A 19,072-nucleotide genomic window follows, 5' to 3' on the forward strand; every position below is an offset into this window, starting at 1 on the left:
CTACTAACACAGTGGTTTTCAATCTTTTTCATACCGCGACCCATTTTAACAACCCAATGTAACTAACGACCCCCTTCCAAAAGTTTTGATTCAGGCATATGCAATACATTTGTGTATGCGCAATAGCACAAAAAATATAATAAAAATAACATAAATTATGAAACCACTCTGTTGAAAAAAATACTCATTTATTGAATTCATGCAGCAATAAAAACATCAAGTTTTATTTTTTTATGTCTAGCAAATGTTACCTTGCTCTTAACAGTCGCTTTTGAAATTTCCTCAGGCTAGGCTAGCTACCGTAGGCTACCTATGATTGATATCGGGAACTCAATAGTAAGCCTACACTGGCTTGCCTAGGCTATCATCTGCTGCTAAAATAATAGTCTATCTCGCAACTTGCTTCCTGGCTGCTCACTGTTTGAACATTCAACTTTTATTCAACTGTTTGAACATTCGACCATCACTGTCAACAACATTCACTAATATCATTACAGTTAATTTTTTATGGTAATTAATTGGCATTCTCGTAATAGTGATTGGTGTTTAATTATCACCTTCGCGACCCCCAGAGAAAAGGCAAACGACCCACCCGGGGATCGCGACCCCCAGGTTGAAAACCACTGTACTAACATGTCCCCGATCGAATAGACCCAAACGCTCTTGCATATATTAGGTACCACACTCGGAAATACTGCTTCAGACTTAGCCTGAAGCAAGCCCTTACGGATAATCAAAGCGGAGGTTTCTCGTCTTAAATAATTTCCCGCAACTCTAGACGCCAAGAACAACCTAGTTAAAGACAATATTTTACCTATGAACTCGCACAACGCCTTTTCTCAATCTTTGACCCCCCAATATCGCACAAGAAATTAACAAAACGGTTCAAAGTTTTATCCTTAGGAACCCCAACTCATTTGCAAACTATAAAATTACTACAGAGACATGGACTACACGGTGAGTTCGACATCATGAGCTTGCCACTTTATGTGGACCTTTTGCATCTTAAATCCCTCACCGATTATAGCTATCAAAAATCAAAGACGCTCCATTAAGTGAAAAATACGCTTCAATCGAATTCGAGATTAGCCGCCAACTCTCAAATCTCTTCCAAATCCCGATAAATAACAATACCCCGCACGCTTCCGCCCAATCGCGATTCTATAATCACACTCTCGAAATAATTAGGAAATATCACGTTACTCTAAAGGAATTGACGCGTGAAATCATTCGACCAATATACTAATGCTTGATAAAAGACAGTGAACCCTCAATCTACGCGCAAGATCCCGGAAAAACAAGTCGGCCCCTCGCACACAACCCAATTTTGTCTAATTGAAAAAAATAACATACAACTATTGTGTAATGCGCGAGGAAACTCGATTAATTATTATCTATACTCAGTTGTCAAACTCAGCCTGCCGTTTTTGTTTCACGGATCCATTCACGATTTTCCACACTGTCACTGTCACAAGAAGATCGTCACCTATGGGCCTCACTTTCGAGTATCGTAAATAGAGTTTGCAAGTCCCAAATAGATATTACTATAACCACACCCATCGATATAATAAATTTCTACGCCATAAAAAACCTTGACCCTCAACAGAGAGATATTTTTACCTATGCGATAGTCGATAACCATTGTCAAATAACAGATTTGGAAACATAGGAATGATATTTGCTTTCAAAACACAATTTTCAGTTTACCCTGCCTTATCACATCCATTAAGAAAGCAGCTTATGCAAAACGTGCATGGGAACGTAGAAACAATGGTCCTTATAAATATGACCTTGATTAACTTTGTTTTCAACTTCAAACATTTAGCCCCACTTAGCGACTACTAAACTCTGCTGTACTTTCACTTCTCTCCCCATGTACATTGATTTTTGCGTTCTAGTCCGTCTTAAACATTTCATTGGGTGTAATATTGCATTACGCATGTAAACAGTTTGTGATTTTTATGTGATTGTTACTGTACGTGATTGTTTTCGTTTTATATTGTTTTATATCTCATTAATACAAGAATTACAGTATTTTGGTGGTCGGACGATTCAACCCATGGATGATTCAACCTACGGGCGGTTCAACCCACGGACGATCCAACTCAGGAGTTCAACCCAGTACCATTCAACGCACGGACGATTCAACCCATGGTCCTTTCAACCCACGGACGATTCGACCCACGGACAATTCAACCCATGGACGGTTCAAACCACACACGGTTCAACCCGCAAACTGACTGACGAACAGAGTATTCCTGTGACAGTGAGGTTTTGTAGCCAGGTGTATTGGTGTATTATATTGCTGTATTGCTATATTGCGACCGAGCTTTTTAGCCAACTTTTCGGTGAAGGGCCCCCATAAGGAAAATTTTCCTTTAAGAACAATCTGTTTGTTTACGATTATTTAGTGGACTTCCTGATCTTTTCTATTGTGCTCGTATCAGTTTAGTTTTAAAGGTTTTTTTTTGTAGTAATTGTCGTTTTGAATAGGGATGTTTCGTAATAAAGCGACTGCAGATCATATTGACCTGATATTGTTACGCTTAATTATTTCGTAAAAACATGATGGTGGCTGAACCGAGTTAACCCAGTATATAGTAAAAAAAATACAATTTGATTAATAAAGTACGATTACCTTAGCAATCGTAATTGCAATAGCAGTCGGATAGCTTGCAGTGTTTTTATGATCCTTAAGTTATAAAAAGCTTTCGTTTTGCATCTATTGCTACAAATATTATTATCTGCTAGTTTTTATAGTTATTTTCTGGCAATTTTTTCCAACTTTAAACTACTTTCTTTAAAATGTTTTTCCAAAGTTACATAGTTGATCACAGTAAAGCATAACTTAGCTTGTAAAAATAAACCACAACGAAATAAGCAGAATTATAGCCCACAGAATCTCTCTCTTTGCTATAGGAAAAGATTTTCGTTTATTTTCAAAATAATAAATTGACTGGAGACTTATACTATTCTCAAAATGTTCGATATCCTGCTACAAACTTTTTTGCGGGCGGTCTTCATTCTCATCAACAAACAGTTGCTTCTAAGGTTTGACTTTTAATCGACATGTAGACTTTATTTATTTTTCGCCAAGCAGGCCTACTCATTACAACACGATACATAAACTTGTTTTCATTTCAACACAATATCTGTATTGGTATAGTGGTATAAAGTGGCATCCGCGCCTGATACCTAGACGTTTTTGTAAAAAGCTTGAATCGTCCTGGGTTGAATCGTCGTAGGTTGAATGGTCCTGGGTTGAACCGACCTAGAACCCCGTATTTTGAATCCCCCTTGTAAATAGTAAAATACCCTCCCCGCTTCTTTACTTTTCCATGTGCGTTTATGTAAGTGTGACCACTTGGTAAATTCTTCTTCCTTTCTCTTTCTTTATTTAAGCTTTCATTTATCTCGAGTGTGCGGCTGCCACGAAATACACACCGGTTGATGGACTAACCCTAAATTATAAATCATCTCGAGAAGTTACCAACTTCGTTTCTTTGGGATAAACTCGGCTGGTATATAGGCTAGTTGCCGCTTATTTACTTTTCAAAATAAAATCTCAATTAGTTCAAGTTCAAGAATAAATAAATGAAATATTCATTTAAAAATTTAACATACCACAGTATTAAATTTTAGGCATATAGTATGGGATGAGTGGTGGTGGATTGGTTTTAGACTGGCCTAAGCCAAGTCTGACTGTTTGACTCCGCTAATGATTGTCTTTGACTCCGTTGCGTTTACTGTCTCTATATTGCTTCTTAAATCAACACCAACTTCATAAAGTTTAGTTGTTATATTGTCCGAATAAGTTGTATCGAATTAGCAATATTTACACCATGATCCCACTTTCATAATAATTCAGTAATAACTTCAATTTAGCAGAACAAGGGAAATAACTCAGAGAAGAGAGAATTTCCAAGAGAGCGATTTAAATCCAACACTTGTTTTATATACTAAAATATTGACCAATGAGCGAGTGCCAAATTAACTGCTATCACACGTGTACATGTGTCCATGTTATTCTAAGCTTTTCATCACAAAGAATTCAAATCGATTTTACACCAGTACAGAAAACCACTTGACACACTTACTACATCACATGTTGGTTTGAAACTACGATTGTGATTAAAGATACTAGAACAATACCTTGCTACCATAAACCACGTGTCGCATTGTACGTTATCTGAACGTTTTCAAGTACACTCAAACTTTACGCCGTGAAAACAATGCTATTTGAAACACTTCAATCTGCGTTAAATATGTCGGTTCAGAATTTCTTGTTTGAATAAGAGATTAACACGATAAATACGTCTGTTTTAACATTTACTTAATTCCAGCCAGAGAGAATGCAAAAACCGCCTTTTAAAAGTGTCAATTATAATTTGATGATATCCAAACGCCACAATAGTATGCAGAATCATAACAATAATGTCAGAATGTATAGGGCAGTGCTTCTCAAACCGGGCCACTTGGCTCACTAAAGGGGGAATTTTTAATTCCAGGGAGGAAATTTTCTCTAGGGAGGAATTGGGGAGGAAAAACTGTATATGAAAAAAACTTTAAATTTTTAATTTTATGTGTAACAGAAAAATCCTTTCGAAGAGGTTGTTTAGATGTCTACAATAGTGCGCGAGGACAAGCTCCTTAACTGCAGTGACTGACTTTATAAACGTGTCTGTTTGGTTCATAATGGCTATTGTTTTCTCTTTATTGTTAGTAAGGTACTTATAAAACTAGCTAGTAAGCTAGTGATGAAAAAAAGAGGAACACACGATATTTGCGGAGACCTTCGAGCAAAACTCACACGATTTTCTCCTCGATTTTCTTTATTAACTTCTCAACATGAGGCTCACGGTTCTCACTAACAATGAGCAACGATTTGTTTGTAAATTTGTTTGGTTATTTTGTGAGAGCGTGCTTTTGCAATTTTGAATTTTATTCCTGAGATAAATCTTCAAAAGACATCATCCAGGGACAATATTCAGGTAGAGTAAAATTTTGGAAATTATTTTTTTTGATTTTTTGGGGGGGAGGAATTGACGGTGTTTTGGTTGGTAAGGGAGGAATCGGAAAAAAAACTTTGAGAACCACTGGTATAGGGTATTGTTACCAGTATCCGGACTGCAGTAGTACACAAACGAAATTAGTTTCTGCCACATAATGAAGCACATTAGCAATTAGCAATTATCTTTTTAGTGCATTGAATAAAAGCTGTTCTTCGAATTATTTACATTCTACACAAATTTTCGGATAAGTACGTAGTATTACTTTGTCATCAACCATCTAAGCTGAACGTCTTGGTTACCGAACCGAAATCAGAATCTTGCCTACAGAACCTCAGCGATAACGAAGACGAAATTGACTGGTACATACACTTTGATCTGTATCTTTGAAACAGCTTGTTCCAGCAGGCTGTTTTTTTTGTATTTGTGTTTGTTATCATTAGCTTCAAGCTGTACAATATTTTTTTTTTACAATTTGTGCTATATCTGCATCAACCTGGTACATTGACACCAATACCCGAAAAGAGGAATAACAGTTATGTAGTGACGTCATTTTATTGATTGTTTCCTATAATTAACATTAACACGCTTCAAAGAGCTCCTCTATGAATTACTGTTGCCTTGTCGTGATCAAGGAGCTTGAGTGCCTCCATGAACTTTTGAGCTATACTGGAGGACACTTTGTCTCCAACGGGCTACCCATACCAGGTCAAGTCGAAAGTAAGGGGTCAGACTAAAACTTGTCCAAAACTAAAAGCATGAATACGCACCAGAATGTAAGTCATACCGCATCGTTCGTCGGGCGGGTTAAGAAGGAAAGCGTTCGAGGCTTAGGTAGAGGGGCTCGTTCGAAAAGTAAGCGACGTTCTCCCCCACAAGCCGCTCGGAACGGAAACCCACCAATGCATTCGCTACTTGTTTGGGAGGCGACTGGGATCAGTGCAGAGTACTTGTACTCTTGGAGATCCTACACGTATTCGCTCACGTATCTGTAAAAGGCAAGCAGTTGGAAAGTGGAATATTCTTTATCTGACAGGAAAGGAGCAGGAATTAGTTGAAGAAGCCAAACGTTATGGCTTGGAGATTGCAGGGATTTCTTCAACAAAACACCGTAGCTCCGGAACTGTTCAGCTAGCTGATGGGTGGAAACTCTTCTATTCTGGCGTCAATCCAATAATCTCTGCCCTGGTGAGTGTGGGCGTATTCAAAAGTTCCCGGCTGGCAGATTGTGTGACTGTAGATGAATGGAATCCGTTAGGAGGTTGAGTGTGCATGATGAAGCTTAATTTAGACTCTAATTGTGACTGACTCAAATTGAGTTCTGACTCCATTTCTTCACACAGCTGCATAAAAATTCGATGATTCAAAGCTCGACCACGCACAAAATTGACCGTTTCAACAACAATTTTGAGAACGTCAGCGAGTAATGAAGATAGCGTTTTTGATACAAGTGTGTATCTCTGCATTGAGTGTGCAACACGCAATGTGTGAATGCAATATGTGGAGCATCACTTTTACTTAAGCCTCTTAATCCAGACTTGCATCCGATCATGGCAGGAGCCCCATCAGTGCACACGGCAGAAATCATCTTTCAGGAAAGTTCATTGCTTGCAAAGAAGTCGTGCAAAATCTTTTTTCACATCGATGGCCTTTGCAGTAGTTGTGAGTTGTTTGCAAAAAAGAAACTCTTCTTTAATTTCTTGTCCTTTAACGTAACGTAAAAATGCGATGAGCTGGTTTAAATTAGCAACATCGGTTGTTTCGTCAAGCTGTATGCTGAACTTTGTTGGGCTTGCCTTCAAATCTGCTACTACCTGACTGAGAATTTCCTCAAGTGTCTCGCCAATGGTATGTGGTTTTCCCTGTTTTGCAATTAGGTATAGGTATTCATAGGACGCCGTGAGAATCGGTTTATCCACTGGAACAAAAACATAAGATGTAATGGTAGCATTTGCATCAAATCGGATCCTCTTCTGTTTGAATTGATCAAGTGTGGTGTTTTTATAGTTACCTGTACCGTGAACTTTTGTAAAATGTTCTCATAATTTAGCTGGTGCTAGGCTGGAATTGCTTAACATAACATTGCAAAGAATGCATTGAGGGTACCGAGTTTCATCACTTTCAGTTGCACAAGTAAAGCCGTACTGCACATAATTCTCTGCCCAATTTCTTTTTTTAGCAGGCATGTTAGGCTAAAGTTAAACAACAGATGATTCATAGGGGTCGCACTACGAGCTTTCAACGCTCACTACGAACGTTTAACACGTCTATAGAGGGACGTGTAAACCACTTTCGCCCCCGGGGCGCAGAATAACCTTGCTACGCCACTGTTTCATAGACCTAAAATAATTTTAGGGTAAGTTTTTTTCTCGCTTTGAATTATGATGGAAACGTAAAACTTACTGCATCAGTAGCCTATGTCATTAAGATTAACCTATAAAACTTACAAGCAAAAGCAGTTATTAGGCCAGTGTCAACTGCACTTCTGCCGTTCCATGCAAAAAGCAAACGTGAGGAAATTCATGTTTTGAGAAAATAAAGTTTTTCTTACCGATTTTTTTTGCAATGTTACGTAAAAATATTTATTTTTGCATTCTTTGTTACATGCAGATGTCATGATTACATCACGCGTCAAACACACAGATGTTTATTTACCATCACGTAAGCCGCAATCAAGTTTCGGCTGGACAATATTTTTTCCAAAAATATTCGCTGATTCGCGCCGAACCCCTGAAACAGCTTCGTCGAACCCTGGTTAAGAACCACTGAGTTATAGGGGCATAGCCTGTTTTGCATACAAGTATATGCCCCAAACACAATATCGCAATACCTCGCAATATCTTGATGAATTGGAGTCTGCCCTGCAGTTCACGAGCGAAGGAAGGTAGAATGTTGAATTAGACATCCGAATTGGTAAAGCAGGTGCAATCATGCGTGAGCTTCAACGCTCCGTCGCCATGAAGCGAGAGCTTTCTATGATCGCAAAACTCTCAATTTATATGTCAGTTTTTCTTTCAATTCTCACCTATGGTTATGAATCTTGTATAATCTTGTAGTGCGCTGACGGATGCAGGTATCAAAAATTAGGTTTTAAAGAAGTGTTTATGGTGTAACGCTACAAGATAAAATGCGTAGCACCACAATTCGTAAATCTCTAAATGTTGAACCCCTACTTTTTCAAATTGAGAGGTCCCAACTACGATGGTTTTGTCATGTCACCAGAATGCCCCAGGAAAGACTTCAGGCGCAAGCAAAGGTAGATTTATAGTTCTCTTGTTAGATCTCAAGGACTACAGAATAAGTTTAATACGCAAAGAAAACAAGGTTTCCGTTTGCCCCCTCATACACCTCACATTTCGCAATCCTTAGATAAAGGATATTTTGGGCCGCTTAAAAACCATTGGAAGCAAGAATGCAACAAATTTATGCAATCTCACAGTGGGGTTACAGTTAACAAAATTACCTTTGGGCAAGTTATTAAAGATGTCTTTCATAAAACATCACTCGCTTTCACAATAGTGAAAACTTTTCTAGACACTGGAATTTGGCCAGCGTCACCAGATAATGTAGCTTTTGACACGCAACGGAGATATCAAGAACGTTTCAGAATTTGTTTAACACAAGTGTGTCACCAATTCCTTCTGCACACAATGAGGTGGCTGAGGAAAACAGTATGTCTTTCAGTTTTGTAAATGGCTGTGGGCCCTTACTTTCTTGCTTAGAGGTATTGCCAACAAAATAAATGCAGCCGTCAGAAAATAACTATTTCGATTACCTTCGCCAGCAACACCAAAGTTCAAGAAGTCTGAATGAAGCAAACTGCTTCTGAATTTGTCCTCGGAAGAAGCTCTATCACAACTTGAGAAAAAATAATATCTAAACAATGTTACAGTACAAAATAAAGTTAGCTGCGAAAAAACAAAATAAAAAATTTAATGAAAGCAAAAAAACCAGCGCCCCGTAAAAGTGTGTCGTCCTGCTCCAGTGGTGCAACATTTGTCGAAGGCCGATGCTCTGCATGTTCAGCACTTTTCTGCGGTGGTCCGCAAGAGCCGCGTTGGATTCAATGCGATGGTTGTGATTCGTGGTATCTCGTCAAAGATCTCGATCCAAAGTTGAGCCAAGACAGTTGCTCTTAATTTATTTGTTTTTATCTAACTTTCTTCACTCCTGAGTCCTGATGTTAATTAGTAACTTACCCCACTGATTGAACCCTTCGTTACTATCGCACGGTTCTGCGCGTTGGATCTTACGCGTCTCTCCCCGATTATCGCGACCTGATCACGAGCAAAGGCCTCTGCATGTGCATCTGCGAGTGCATCGTACATCGTTTAAGAATTGTTTAGATAGGCCTTTTTACTCACAGTAGGTATAACTAATTTTTCATTTTCAAATACCATTTTGACTCGATTGTAAGCCGCATTAATAGGTGCTAAAAAGTTATTTTTACTAGGAAAGCTTGTTACCAAGATTTACGCTACAGTTTGGTTTGAACCACTGCTAAAGCATTACAAGTAAATAAATAAACGCAAACTAGCATTTACGGTGAACTAGCTATCCAGTGTATTGTAAATCCATAAGAAAGGAGAAACGTAAAATTTTCACAATAACAACTTGACAAAACAGTAAAATCAATATATACTATATCCAAAAATTTGACGGTGTCAGAAAAGTATATGTAGTCGCGCACGAACATATTCCTCATCGAAATAGTTCTCAAAAGAGAACCAGCTAGGTCATTCATACAGTGGATTGAAATAAACATTTTGTTTATGACAATAATTGAGTTTGCGTTGATTTTAACATATGGCCTATAAACGCCTTACACTCTTTGGAGACTGACATCTTTATGCCTAAATACTTAAACAATCTCCTGCCTCTCGTTTTTATAACATTTTTAGTGTTGCCAAAGACACTCACTTAATATGCACTATAATAAGCTGTTTTTACCATATTGTAAACAAAGAACTACTCAGCAGCCCACACAAGTTTTTGGTGGTCAAATCTTGGAATATGCTGTCTGCTTCACATGTCACGTTTCTTGAAAACCCATCAAAAAATACCTTAGAAACATCATCCTAAACATATTAGGATATATCATTTGGATAGATACTGCCTCAGTATCTATTTTACATTTCCAGTTTCAAGAGTGTCTAGTTCTTCGCAGTTGAAATATTTCAGATGACAATGCTGCTGCTGGCTTGACTGCATTGATCGGCATACAGTGGATTGATGATCTTCCCTATTCCCGTCTACTCCACAATCATTGCCATCTAAATCTACTTAATCGATGAATCAGCAAGTCTTCACTGGCATATGACGTTCTTTTGGCACAAAAAAGAACAGAGTTATAATAACTAAAAATTTTAGCTTAAGTTTAGTGATAATTATAGCTTAGTTAGAGTTTAGTTACAGTATCTAATGAGTAACATTTGTGTTACAATTACTAACTTTAAATTACAACAGGTACATTATATCGGTAAACCACCTGAGCTGCCAATGAGTAACAGAATAAGAAATCAGGGAATTGTTAATTAGATTCAACTGCGAATAAGTAACTGAATAAGTAGTCATGCAAGGATCTGATAACCAACTTTATGTTTTGAATAAGTAACTGAATGAACAACGAGAAACCGGTAACCAGCTTCAACGAGAATTACTGAATAAGTAACCAGGACAGCGGTAACAGGCTACACTAGTTGTGAGAGATTATTTTCTTTCACTTTTTCATCTACAATACTGTACTCGCTTTGTATAGTTTTAATCCTGACATAGCCGTATATTTCATGTTATAGGTCGATATGTTCAACGGTGAATGGCGATTTGTGCATTTTTTACGTGACAAAACTCTGGATTGCATCTGCTCAGTTAATTGTGTTGACCAGCTCCAACATAACGCTTTACAAAACGCTGGTGGAAACTCAAGCGGCAAAGTCTACTACACATTTGGGCTATATACAATAACACATCAAGTCATATGTAAGAATACGAAAACTTATTCATACCATCCACTTGTTCTCTTCTGATTTTTGGTTCTATGGGCCAATGCTAAACAATAAGTTTCGTTTCTTAATGCGCGTCTAACCGGTTCATGTTTTTTTACAAGTGGTTATGAACGTTTGGTGTTCTTCTGCACGCATTCCCCTCGTGTATTAAAGGTACATTTTGTACACTTCTGAGTACAAAAAAACATCAAAAATATGTCATGCATGGTATTTGTTCAACGAAAACTTCCTGGTTTCCAGTAGGGTTCGACAGCCCTTCTATAGTTAAGACTCCCACCCACTTTAATACAAGATGCAACGTTGGCCTACGCAGAGCAATAGTGAGCTTTTGACCAGTGCGAACATAAAGCAGACGTGAAACAAGCTTTATGTCTTTGGAAATTGTTTGAAATTGGCAAACTAGTGAAAGCCATATCTTTGGAAAGTATGTTTCTGCAAAAAAATTACGCAAAAGCACCAAAATTGAGCAATCCAATGCAAAGCAATTGAAATGTGCAAGCACTATTTGTTGCAATAAGAGTAACAAATTTGTCCGTGAACGAATTATTGAAATAAATAGTGCAGCATGTATTGATTCCCAGGTCAAATCTGAGTTTGCCGGAAACTTTTGTGCTTGGATTACCTCAATAACTTGTCGTGTTACAAGAGTGAAATGATATAATATCACCGGAACCCATTTTCCCCTCTGGGAACAAGCCAAACGTCGTTGTTGAAGGGCGTGTAAAGCAAACGGTAAATGTCACTTGAAGCTCAAGTGGGAAAAGCTACGCAATTGTACTGTGAAAAGCAGCTGCAATTGGCAGCAAAATGCTGAGAAAATACACCCATGGAAGGTTTCATGATAATACACAGTACTAGTGTAATTTTGGCAAACACCAAATACATCGTGCAAATGTCGAATTTGAAAGCTTTGAAGGATTGACGTTGAAGAAAATAGCTTGATACGGCGTTTAACTAATTATTTCTTATACCGTCCCTGGATCGCGTAAAATCTACTTGCAGCAGACGACCTATCGCGAATATAGGCTCATAAAAATCAACAATAAATAATTATTTAATAAATACAGTTTAATTGTCTAGTCTACGAACGTAAGACATCATCTTACTTTCAAATAAGTGATGTCGATGCTATATTGTTAATTCAAGCAAAAGTGTTCGGGGCTTGCTGCATAGAAGCTTAAAACTGATTGCGATATTGCAGGAGTGGGAAAACTTGTTCAATGAAAGAGTCACTTGTGGAAAACTACACACACTAGCGAGCGGAAAAATCAGTAGTGTCAATACATATATACGGTAAAAAATGCATGGATAAGGAACAATAATGGATATTACTATTCAGCTAGATGAGCCAATAAAAACATGTTGGCGAGCCGCAGTTTGCCCACCTTTGCTATACTGCTTATGATACATATATTTACGCACCAAACAAGCAATTTTTGCTTTGATTTAAAATACTACAACTTTATGACCATTCAGTTTCTTCTATGAAATAGGCCATTTTAGATTTTACATAATACTGTACAACATTCGTTATACCGTATATAATTCCAATTTTGCGCCAAGACCGCTAAAGCGTCTGAAAATCTTGGCTTCAAGTGCATGAGTGTAGCACGCATAATCACGAACGGATCAATCTATTTGATTGTGGCGCTTTGCGGTAATCAATGAATAGTTATCAAAATGAGCGATCACAATAACGTCGTTGGAGGTCCTCGTCAGTGACACCACCGTGTAAGTCAAAACACGTAAGCAACCGCTAAATGGTCAATGTCAGGCGTGAATAGGGTTTGTGTTTGCACAGAGTGTAAAAGTAATACTTACACACGACGTTCAGAAGCGATTAATCTGTTTAATCCAACTCAACACTACATATATATAGTATTATAAGTTGAAAATACAACAACAAAGATCAAAGGTTACATAACTTAAACCTATATTCGAATGCCTTTATGTAATGAAGAGAACGCAATGGAGTCGACATTAGATGGAAATGAGCAAATCGAATATTTCCAATACCCTTATAAATACTGTAATGTAGTGACAGCGAAGTTAGAGAACACATTGTCGTGTATCAAATAACATTCGATATAAGGGCTGAAAAGTGCATTTTTCGTAAATAGAACAGAAACAGAAATTTAATTGTGAATTTACAACAAAAAACTATTTTATCGGAATTACGTATAGCCCACATAAAAATATATTATAATATTATGCACGAGGTAGCGTCTTTAGAGTACTCCTTTACTTGGAGGCTTTATAAGATGGAAAAAAGACACAAAAAACTTTATTACTTTTTATTCAAGTAGTAGTGGTAGTAATTTGTAGGATCGTGTAAAACCCGGTAAACGCAATTCGGTGACGTCCACACTTTTGTTAAATCAGCCTCCGTAATACGTTAACAAATGTGCGATATATGTGAGGGCAGCATAGACCTTATAGAATGTAGACTCTTATTACAAAAAACTAAATGACATGTAGGCAACCGCAATCTACGATCAGGTTTTGAACGAAACGCTGATCGGAACAGATTTTACGGTTTAGCGCTGGCCATTTTGTTCAGACGTGTTGTGAAAGCAATTCGCTTATAGCAATGTTACCATATACAGAGTAAGCACGTTCATTAATTTGACGCAACCTGTGTGGTCCCCGTTAAAGATGAACATTTGTTTACTTTTTATTGACATTCTTGAGTTTATCTATTGGCAGGGATAAGTCAAACTGATCGGATTTGCCCGAAGAAAACCATCACAGTGACAGAGTAAAACCACAAAGTTTTTTCCTACATTATACATGCTAGTGAGAACTATCCATTCTGCCACCACAGTAAAAGCAAAAATTAAATACAAAAGTACATAATAATCCGTTGTTTATAAAGCTTAATGAATGATTACGTTTAACTTGTCATTTTCACGTCTTGTAGCGCAACCCATTCAAATGTCCTTGCCATAGAGTTATATTTTTTTCCTAAATAACCAAATATATGAAGACAAGAGATTTGAAGATGCCGATTATACTGTTTATTATGTTTGGTACTTTTACTTTACACAAAAATAATAGTATGTCAAGTGTCGACAACTGTGTTATGAAAGATGAAGTATTTTCAACATAGCTACGAATTTCGGGCGGTGACTGACCGATTTCTTTTCCGGGATGCCGTGACGGATTTCGCTAACTGATCAGCATCTTTTACAGCAAAAGAAGTTTTTTTTAAAACGTCTTGCTTGGTCAAAATGAAAAATACTTCGTGTGTGGTCGTGATAAGGTCACGTGACTGGGTCGTCCTCCATCAAGTGATTTTATCTAGTATTTTGAAATGCTGACGTGTGGTGTAGGTAGGCTATCAGTATTTGTATTTAAAGTTTAAACTCGCTTAAAAGTCAAGGAAAGAAAGTGTACAGAAAAAAATTGCTTTATAAGCATCAGTCTTAAAATGAAATAAGGGCAGGTTAGTCGTTGAGAAAGAAACTAAAAACAATAACTGCGTGTCGTGTTTTATTTTTCAGCCACTGATGTTTCTTCGATGCAAAATCAGAAAATTCCAGCCAAGGGGAATTTTTTTCTGACCACACTCTCTCTTTTTTCGCGTTTTGACAATGGAAAAGTTTTTCCAACGCAATGTAAAAAGCTGAAATGGCTTTAAATTACAGGGAATGATGAAAACCATCAGTATCAGTTACTGAAAGCTTGAGAAAATTGAAAACCAAAAGATTCGTGTTTTGCAGAAGGTGAAAAAATCATTTTAATAGCTAGGAAGACGTTTAGTGTTTTAAAAGTAGGATTTTTGATGCATAAGGAAAACAAAAAGATCAATCCATGCATAACCTACCTGCATTTCATATTGAAAATATTTTGGCGACTTGTCCGACGAAGACATTGAATATTAAACACGATGACTATAACAATATTTCTCCAAAGGAAAATTTCGGTTTAGCCAATGTGTCTGAAATGAATACAGAGAGCGCGCAAAAGGTGAGCTGATTTGATTAAAGGTTCAGTTAAAGGCCAAAAGACCTTCCATTAAAGCAAGTGATGTAAATGAAAGCTTTGCTTTGAGTAATTTTGTTTAAGTTTGTTGATAGGCCTTATAATATGAAAAATAATTCTTTTTCTGATAACGGTCGAAAAGTCGGCCTTTAACTTTTCAAGCGACGATACCTTACCTTAACAAAACGCTCTCGTTTCAGGAATGCCATATGCTGCGCAACGCTTCTTTCTGTTCAATGCAACCTACTCAACAGCCAACAGCAGCATGCTTAAGGAAACCTTTCTGTCAAATTCACGGAATGAATTCTCACATTTCTTATGATCTCGAGACTCCTTCATGTTCGTTACGACGTCCTGCAAATTCTTTCCCTACTGTCCTGCAAACCTCTTGTCCGTGGACCTTACCATCACGTCGTTATTCCAATTGGATACCATTGCCGTTAAACAACTTACAACTTAATCACATTTCGTCCTTCGCTTCGCCTTATTGTTTGAAAGGCTTTACAAACGAATTGTTCTCCATGTGCAGCAGCAAGTTTTCGCAATCACTTCTCGCTAATTGTCGGCTTGTTTCTAACAACAGCTTGTTTCAGGATCCAAAAGACTGCTTACCGTATCAAAGACAAGACAAAACGCAGCTTAGAGATGTTGAAAACATTAAAAACGCATCATACACAAATCAAATATACGATAAATTCTTTTTTCCGTACGCGACCCAGCTTGCCAAACATCCATTATCGTCTCATGGCTTACCATTTTGGGCAAAGTGTCACTCTATTGAAGATAACAATGGACATAAAAAGGAAAAGATGAACGAAATTTTGCGTGAACAGAAATTTTCTTCCATGAAAAATACCTTATTTGTGGAAGGTAAAGTTGTCAGGAACGCTAAGAAGCAGCATAAACAAAGGTTTGTCAACAAATTACCGATCTGCGATCAAAATATTGCAAAACACATGCAAGGTTTCTCAACGGAAGGTTTTTCGTCAACGCGGCGGAATTTTAAGGATTCGAAAACTTCGAATGAGGTGACAAGTTTTTCCTAACACAATGTCCTCTGTATGGCAATATTGCATTCAACATTCTGAAAATAATCTGTATAGTGGTAAAAATATTGTTTTTAAGTCCGCTTCTAAACTCAAAATCTTTTCAGAAAAGTACATCATTCAATGATAACGTTATCAACCAACGGACATTCGAATCCACGAAAAAACTTTGTCACCATAGATGCAATGTACGTATGTAGTATGGTATAATCTTTAATTATACCGTCTGTAAACTGAAATGGTTATTCAGCTGTAACTAAATTTAGGATTTGTAGAAAGAAATATTTTTTTAGCGTGCAATGAAGATATCTGGGGTGAAGTACACAATGCTATGATGTAATTATCCTCCGATATACTATCTTGATATGGGCAAACATTTGTAAACTTGGTTCTGCATAGAACCGTTACTTCGAAATATGAACAAGATAATCATGTTCTCTTCGTCTTTTTGTGATCATTGTGTATGTTTAGATTTGCGGCAAGGTATTTAAAGCCCAGTACAATCTGACCAGACACATGCCAGTTCACACCGGCGCTCGCCCGTTTTTGTGCAAAGTTTGTGGTAAAGGCTTCCGCCAAGCAAGCACACTATGCAGACATAAAATAATCCATACTGAGGTGAGAAGTATACTGTTATTGGTAAGAGCTTCCGTTTATATGCTACTTTTAGGGATTTGAAATTTGAATGGAATTTGAAATTGAAGTTTTTGCGTTTACTTTTGAATGTATTTCACTTTTGCTATAAACGTTGAGAAACCCTACCTATTATTATGAATTTATAATAAAATTTCATCCTGATCATTAGGAATAATTCTATTGGCGTATTGCTTATTATGGCCTACATCAGTAATCTATAGTAATAATTTACTGCAAATTAAATTAGGCCTACATCGGTTTGTTACTATCTTAAGCTATGTATATGTTTACACCGAGGAAAAACTAACTTCACTGAAATACGTGAGATGTACTGCAGTACGTATTTCTATGAGGAAACCTTCGTTCACTTAAACCATTATTTTAGGCAAGCTTTATAGGGAAAGCTCTTTAAAAGTTAGCAGCGGTGCAACCATTTTGTTGCACAAATTTTTTGTTGAACGTGAAACATTCACTCATCAAAAGTTTATAAACTGATTATAAAAGCATTAGCATATAGCATTAGCGATACAAACAAATCAGTTTTTAAAAATATTTGATAGTCGTTACAACCGTTACGTATTGAAATCGACAATATACTACGTAGGCTACAACTACATTATACACTAGCAGATATTAAAATGTGCTCAGTAATCTAACAACTCTGTAAAAATTTCGTATATTTTCTATAAGAATTGAAGACTGATTTTAAAAAACACAATAATAAGCCGAGAAGCAGTAACAAATCACTCAGGTAAGATTGCAAGAAAGAGAAGTTTAAAGGTTACCCTGCTAAAATGTCCCCTCTTTTCATATACCTTTGGATATCAGACCGATGAATTTCTACACCGTTGATATATGGTCGCCATTAAGTATAATTTTTACCTTGTAATTTTTACTGTTCTATTTTTACTAATTTATGCAAGGTAGATCCTTACTTCTTTGTAAATCTACGTTACGCAATTAATTCGTTCCCAAAATTTACATTATCCGATTTCGAGTAGGTTAACTTTCAATAAATTTTGTAAACGTATAGCCTGTAAACATATGTAGTCTATTTCGATTTTGCAAAGTGTAAAGGAATGTAACTTCACATTTATAGATTTTTTAAGAATGATCTGCATTAAATACAAGATAGGACTGGGAGGTATACTCATTCATGCATAATTATCTGAAACTTTGCAATAGTCCCACAGCAAAATAGTAAATCGTAAAATATAGCTACAGTTTGCACTACATGTAGCACTTATAAATAATTTGCAGGTTATTAGCTAATTTACTAATGTATTCCAAAACGGCGGCATGTTGTATTTTTCAAAACTTATTTCTTTAGCATCATTTATCTTTATTTCATGAATTTGCTGATGTTCAATCATTGTCTTAACGGTAAAATTGTTGCTTGATGTAAGAAAATTTACAAGCTACTGTCTACCATTGTCATTTAACGACAATTAATTTATTCAAAAATTTCATTTCAGGAAAAACCTCACAAATGTAAAGTTTGCAAGAAAGCATTCAACAGAAGTTCAACCTTAAACACACATATGCGAATTCACTCTGGTATTCGTCCTTATACCTGCGAAGTTTGTGGAAAAGGTTTTCATCAAAAAGGAAACTACAAAAATCACCGTTTAACTCACAATACCGAGAAGCAGTACAAGTGCACTATTTGTAGCAAGGCGTTTCACCAGGTAAAATTGTGAAACTTTGCATATTAATTATTTAAAATAACTATCTTTGGGTTGAATATTGTATAGCTACGCATTGTTGTCTTGCAGGTTTATAATCTCAGCTTCCACATGCACACCCACAAAGCAACTAAACCTTTCATTTGCACAATGTGTGGTAAAGGTTTCTGCAGAAACTTCGATTTAAAAAAGCATATGAGAAAGCTGCATGACAGAAACACGGCGGAAAATTCCCTTCGTTAAACTCTACAACGCCCCCCCGCCGTATTGGACATTTGTATTAGAAATTATCGATAAGCATTTGTTGATAATATTTCTATCATTAAACTGTAATCGTATGAGCTGCTGAATAAATTACTGGCAAATTTCTACCACAAGAAAAACGAAACTAGCCTCCGTTGTCGTAAAAAATCTGCTATGCAATATTTTTGCAATAACCAAGGACTATAGGCCTTGCACGACAAGTTCAAAATCTGATGATAAAAGTTGTTTTGACAAAAACGTTCCTCGAAAACTTGTACTTTACTGCTTGTTATGCAACATACAACTTAAAGATAGGCCTATAGCCAGCAGGATGTGTTACAGTATTATAATGTGGCAATAAATTAAAGGCTGGATACGGTAACCATCCGCTATAATGGCATCGCATTGTTAAGATAGTTAGATTTGGACTACCGTAATCGACCAATAGATATACCGCATAGCGG

General features: G+C 36.9%; 1 protein-coding gene across 1 annotated transcript; it reads left to right on the plus strand.

The window, feature by feature from the left end:
* Nucleotides 1–14,477: 14,477 nt before the first annotated feature.
* Nucleotides 14,478–18,969, plus strand: LOC143448944 (uncharacterized). The gene is made up of 6 exons (XM_076948911.1): nt 14,478–14,983; nt 15,199–16,026; nt 16,152–16,232; nt 16,516–16,662; nt 18,156–18,368; nt 18,456–18,969. The coding sequence occupies exons 1-6, from the start codon at nt 14,828–14,830 to the stop codon at nt 18,606–18,608; spliced, it is 1,578 nt and encodes a 525-aa protein (XP_076805026.1). The 5' UTR covers nt 14,478–14,827; the 3' UTR covers nt 18,609–18,969.
* The last annotated feature ends 103 nt before the right edge of the window (nt 18,970–19,072 follow it).

Source organism: Clavelina lepadiformis, chromosome 3, assembly GCF_947623445.1.
Source record: "Clavelina lepadiformis chromosome 3, kaClaLepa1.1, whole genome shotgun sequence".
Classification (NCBI taxonomy): Eukaryota; Metazoa; Chordata; class Ascidiacea; order Aplousobranchia; family Clavelinidae; genus Clavelina; species Clavelina lepadiformis.

Coding starts and splice junctions, on each gene's coding strand:
- LOC143448944 (XM_076948911.1), top strand. CDS start 14,828: ATGCATAACCTACCTGCATTTCATATTGAAAATATTTTGGCGACTTGT. Junction 16,233..16,515: donor TTTGTCACCATAGATGCAAT/GTACGTATGTAG, acceptor GTGTATGTTTAG/ATTTGCGGCAAGGTATTTAA. Junction 18,369..18,455: donor GTAGCAAGGCGTTTCACCAG/GTAAAATTGTGA, acceptor GTTGTCTTGCAG/GTTTATAATCTCAGCTTCCA.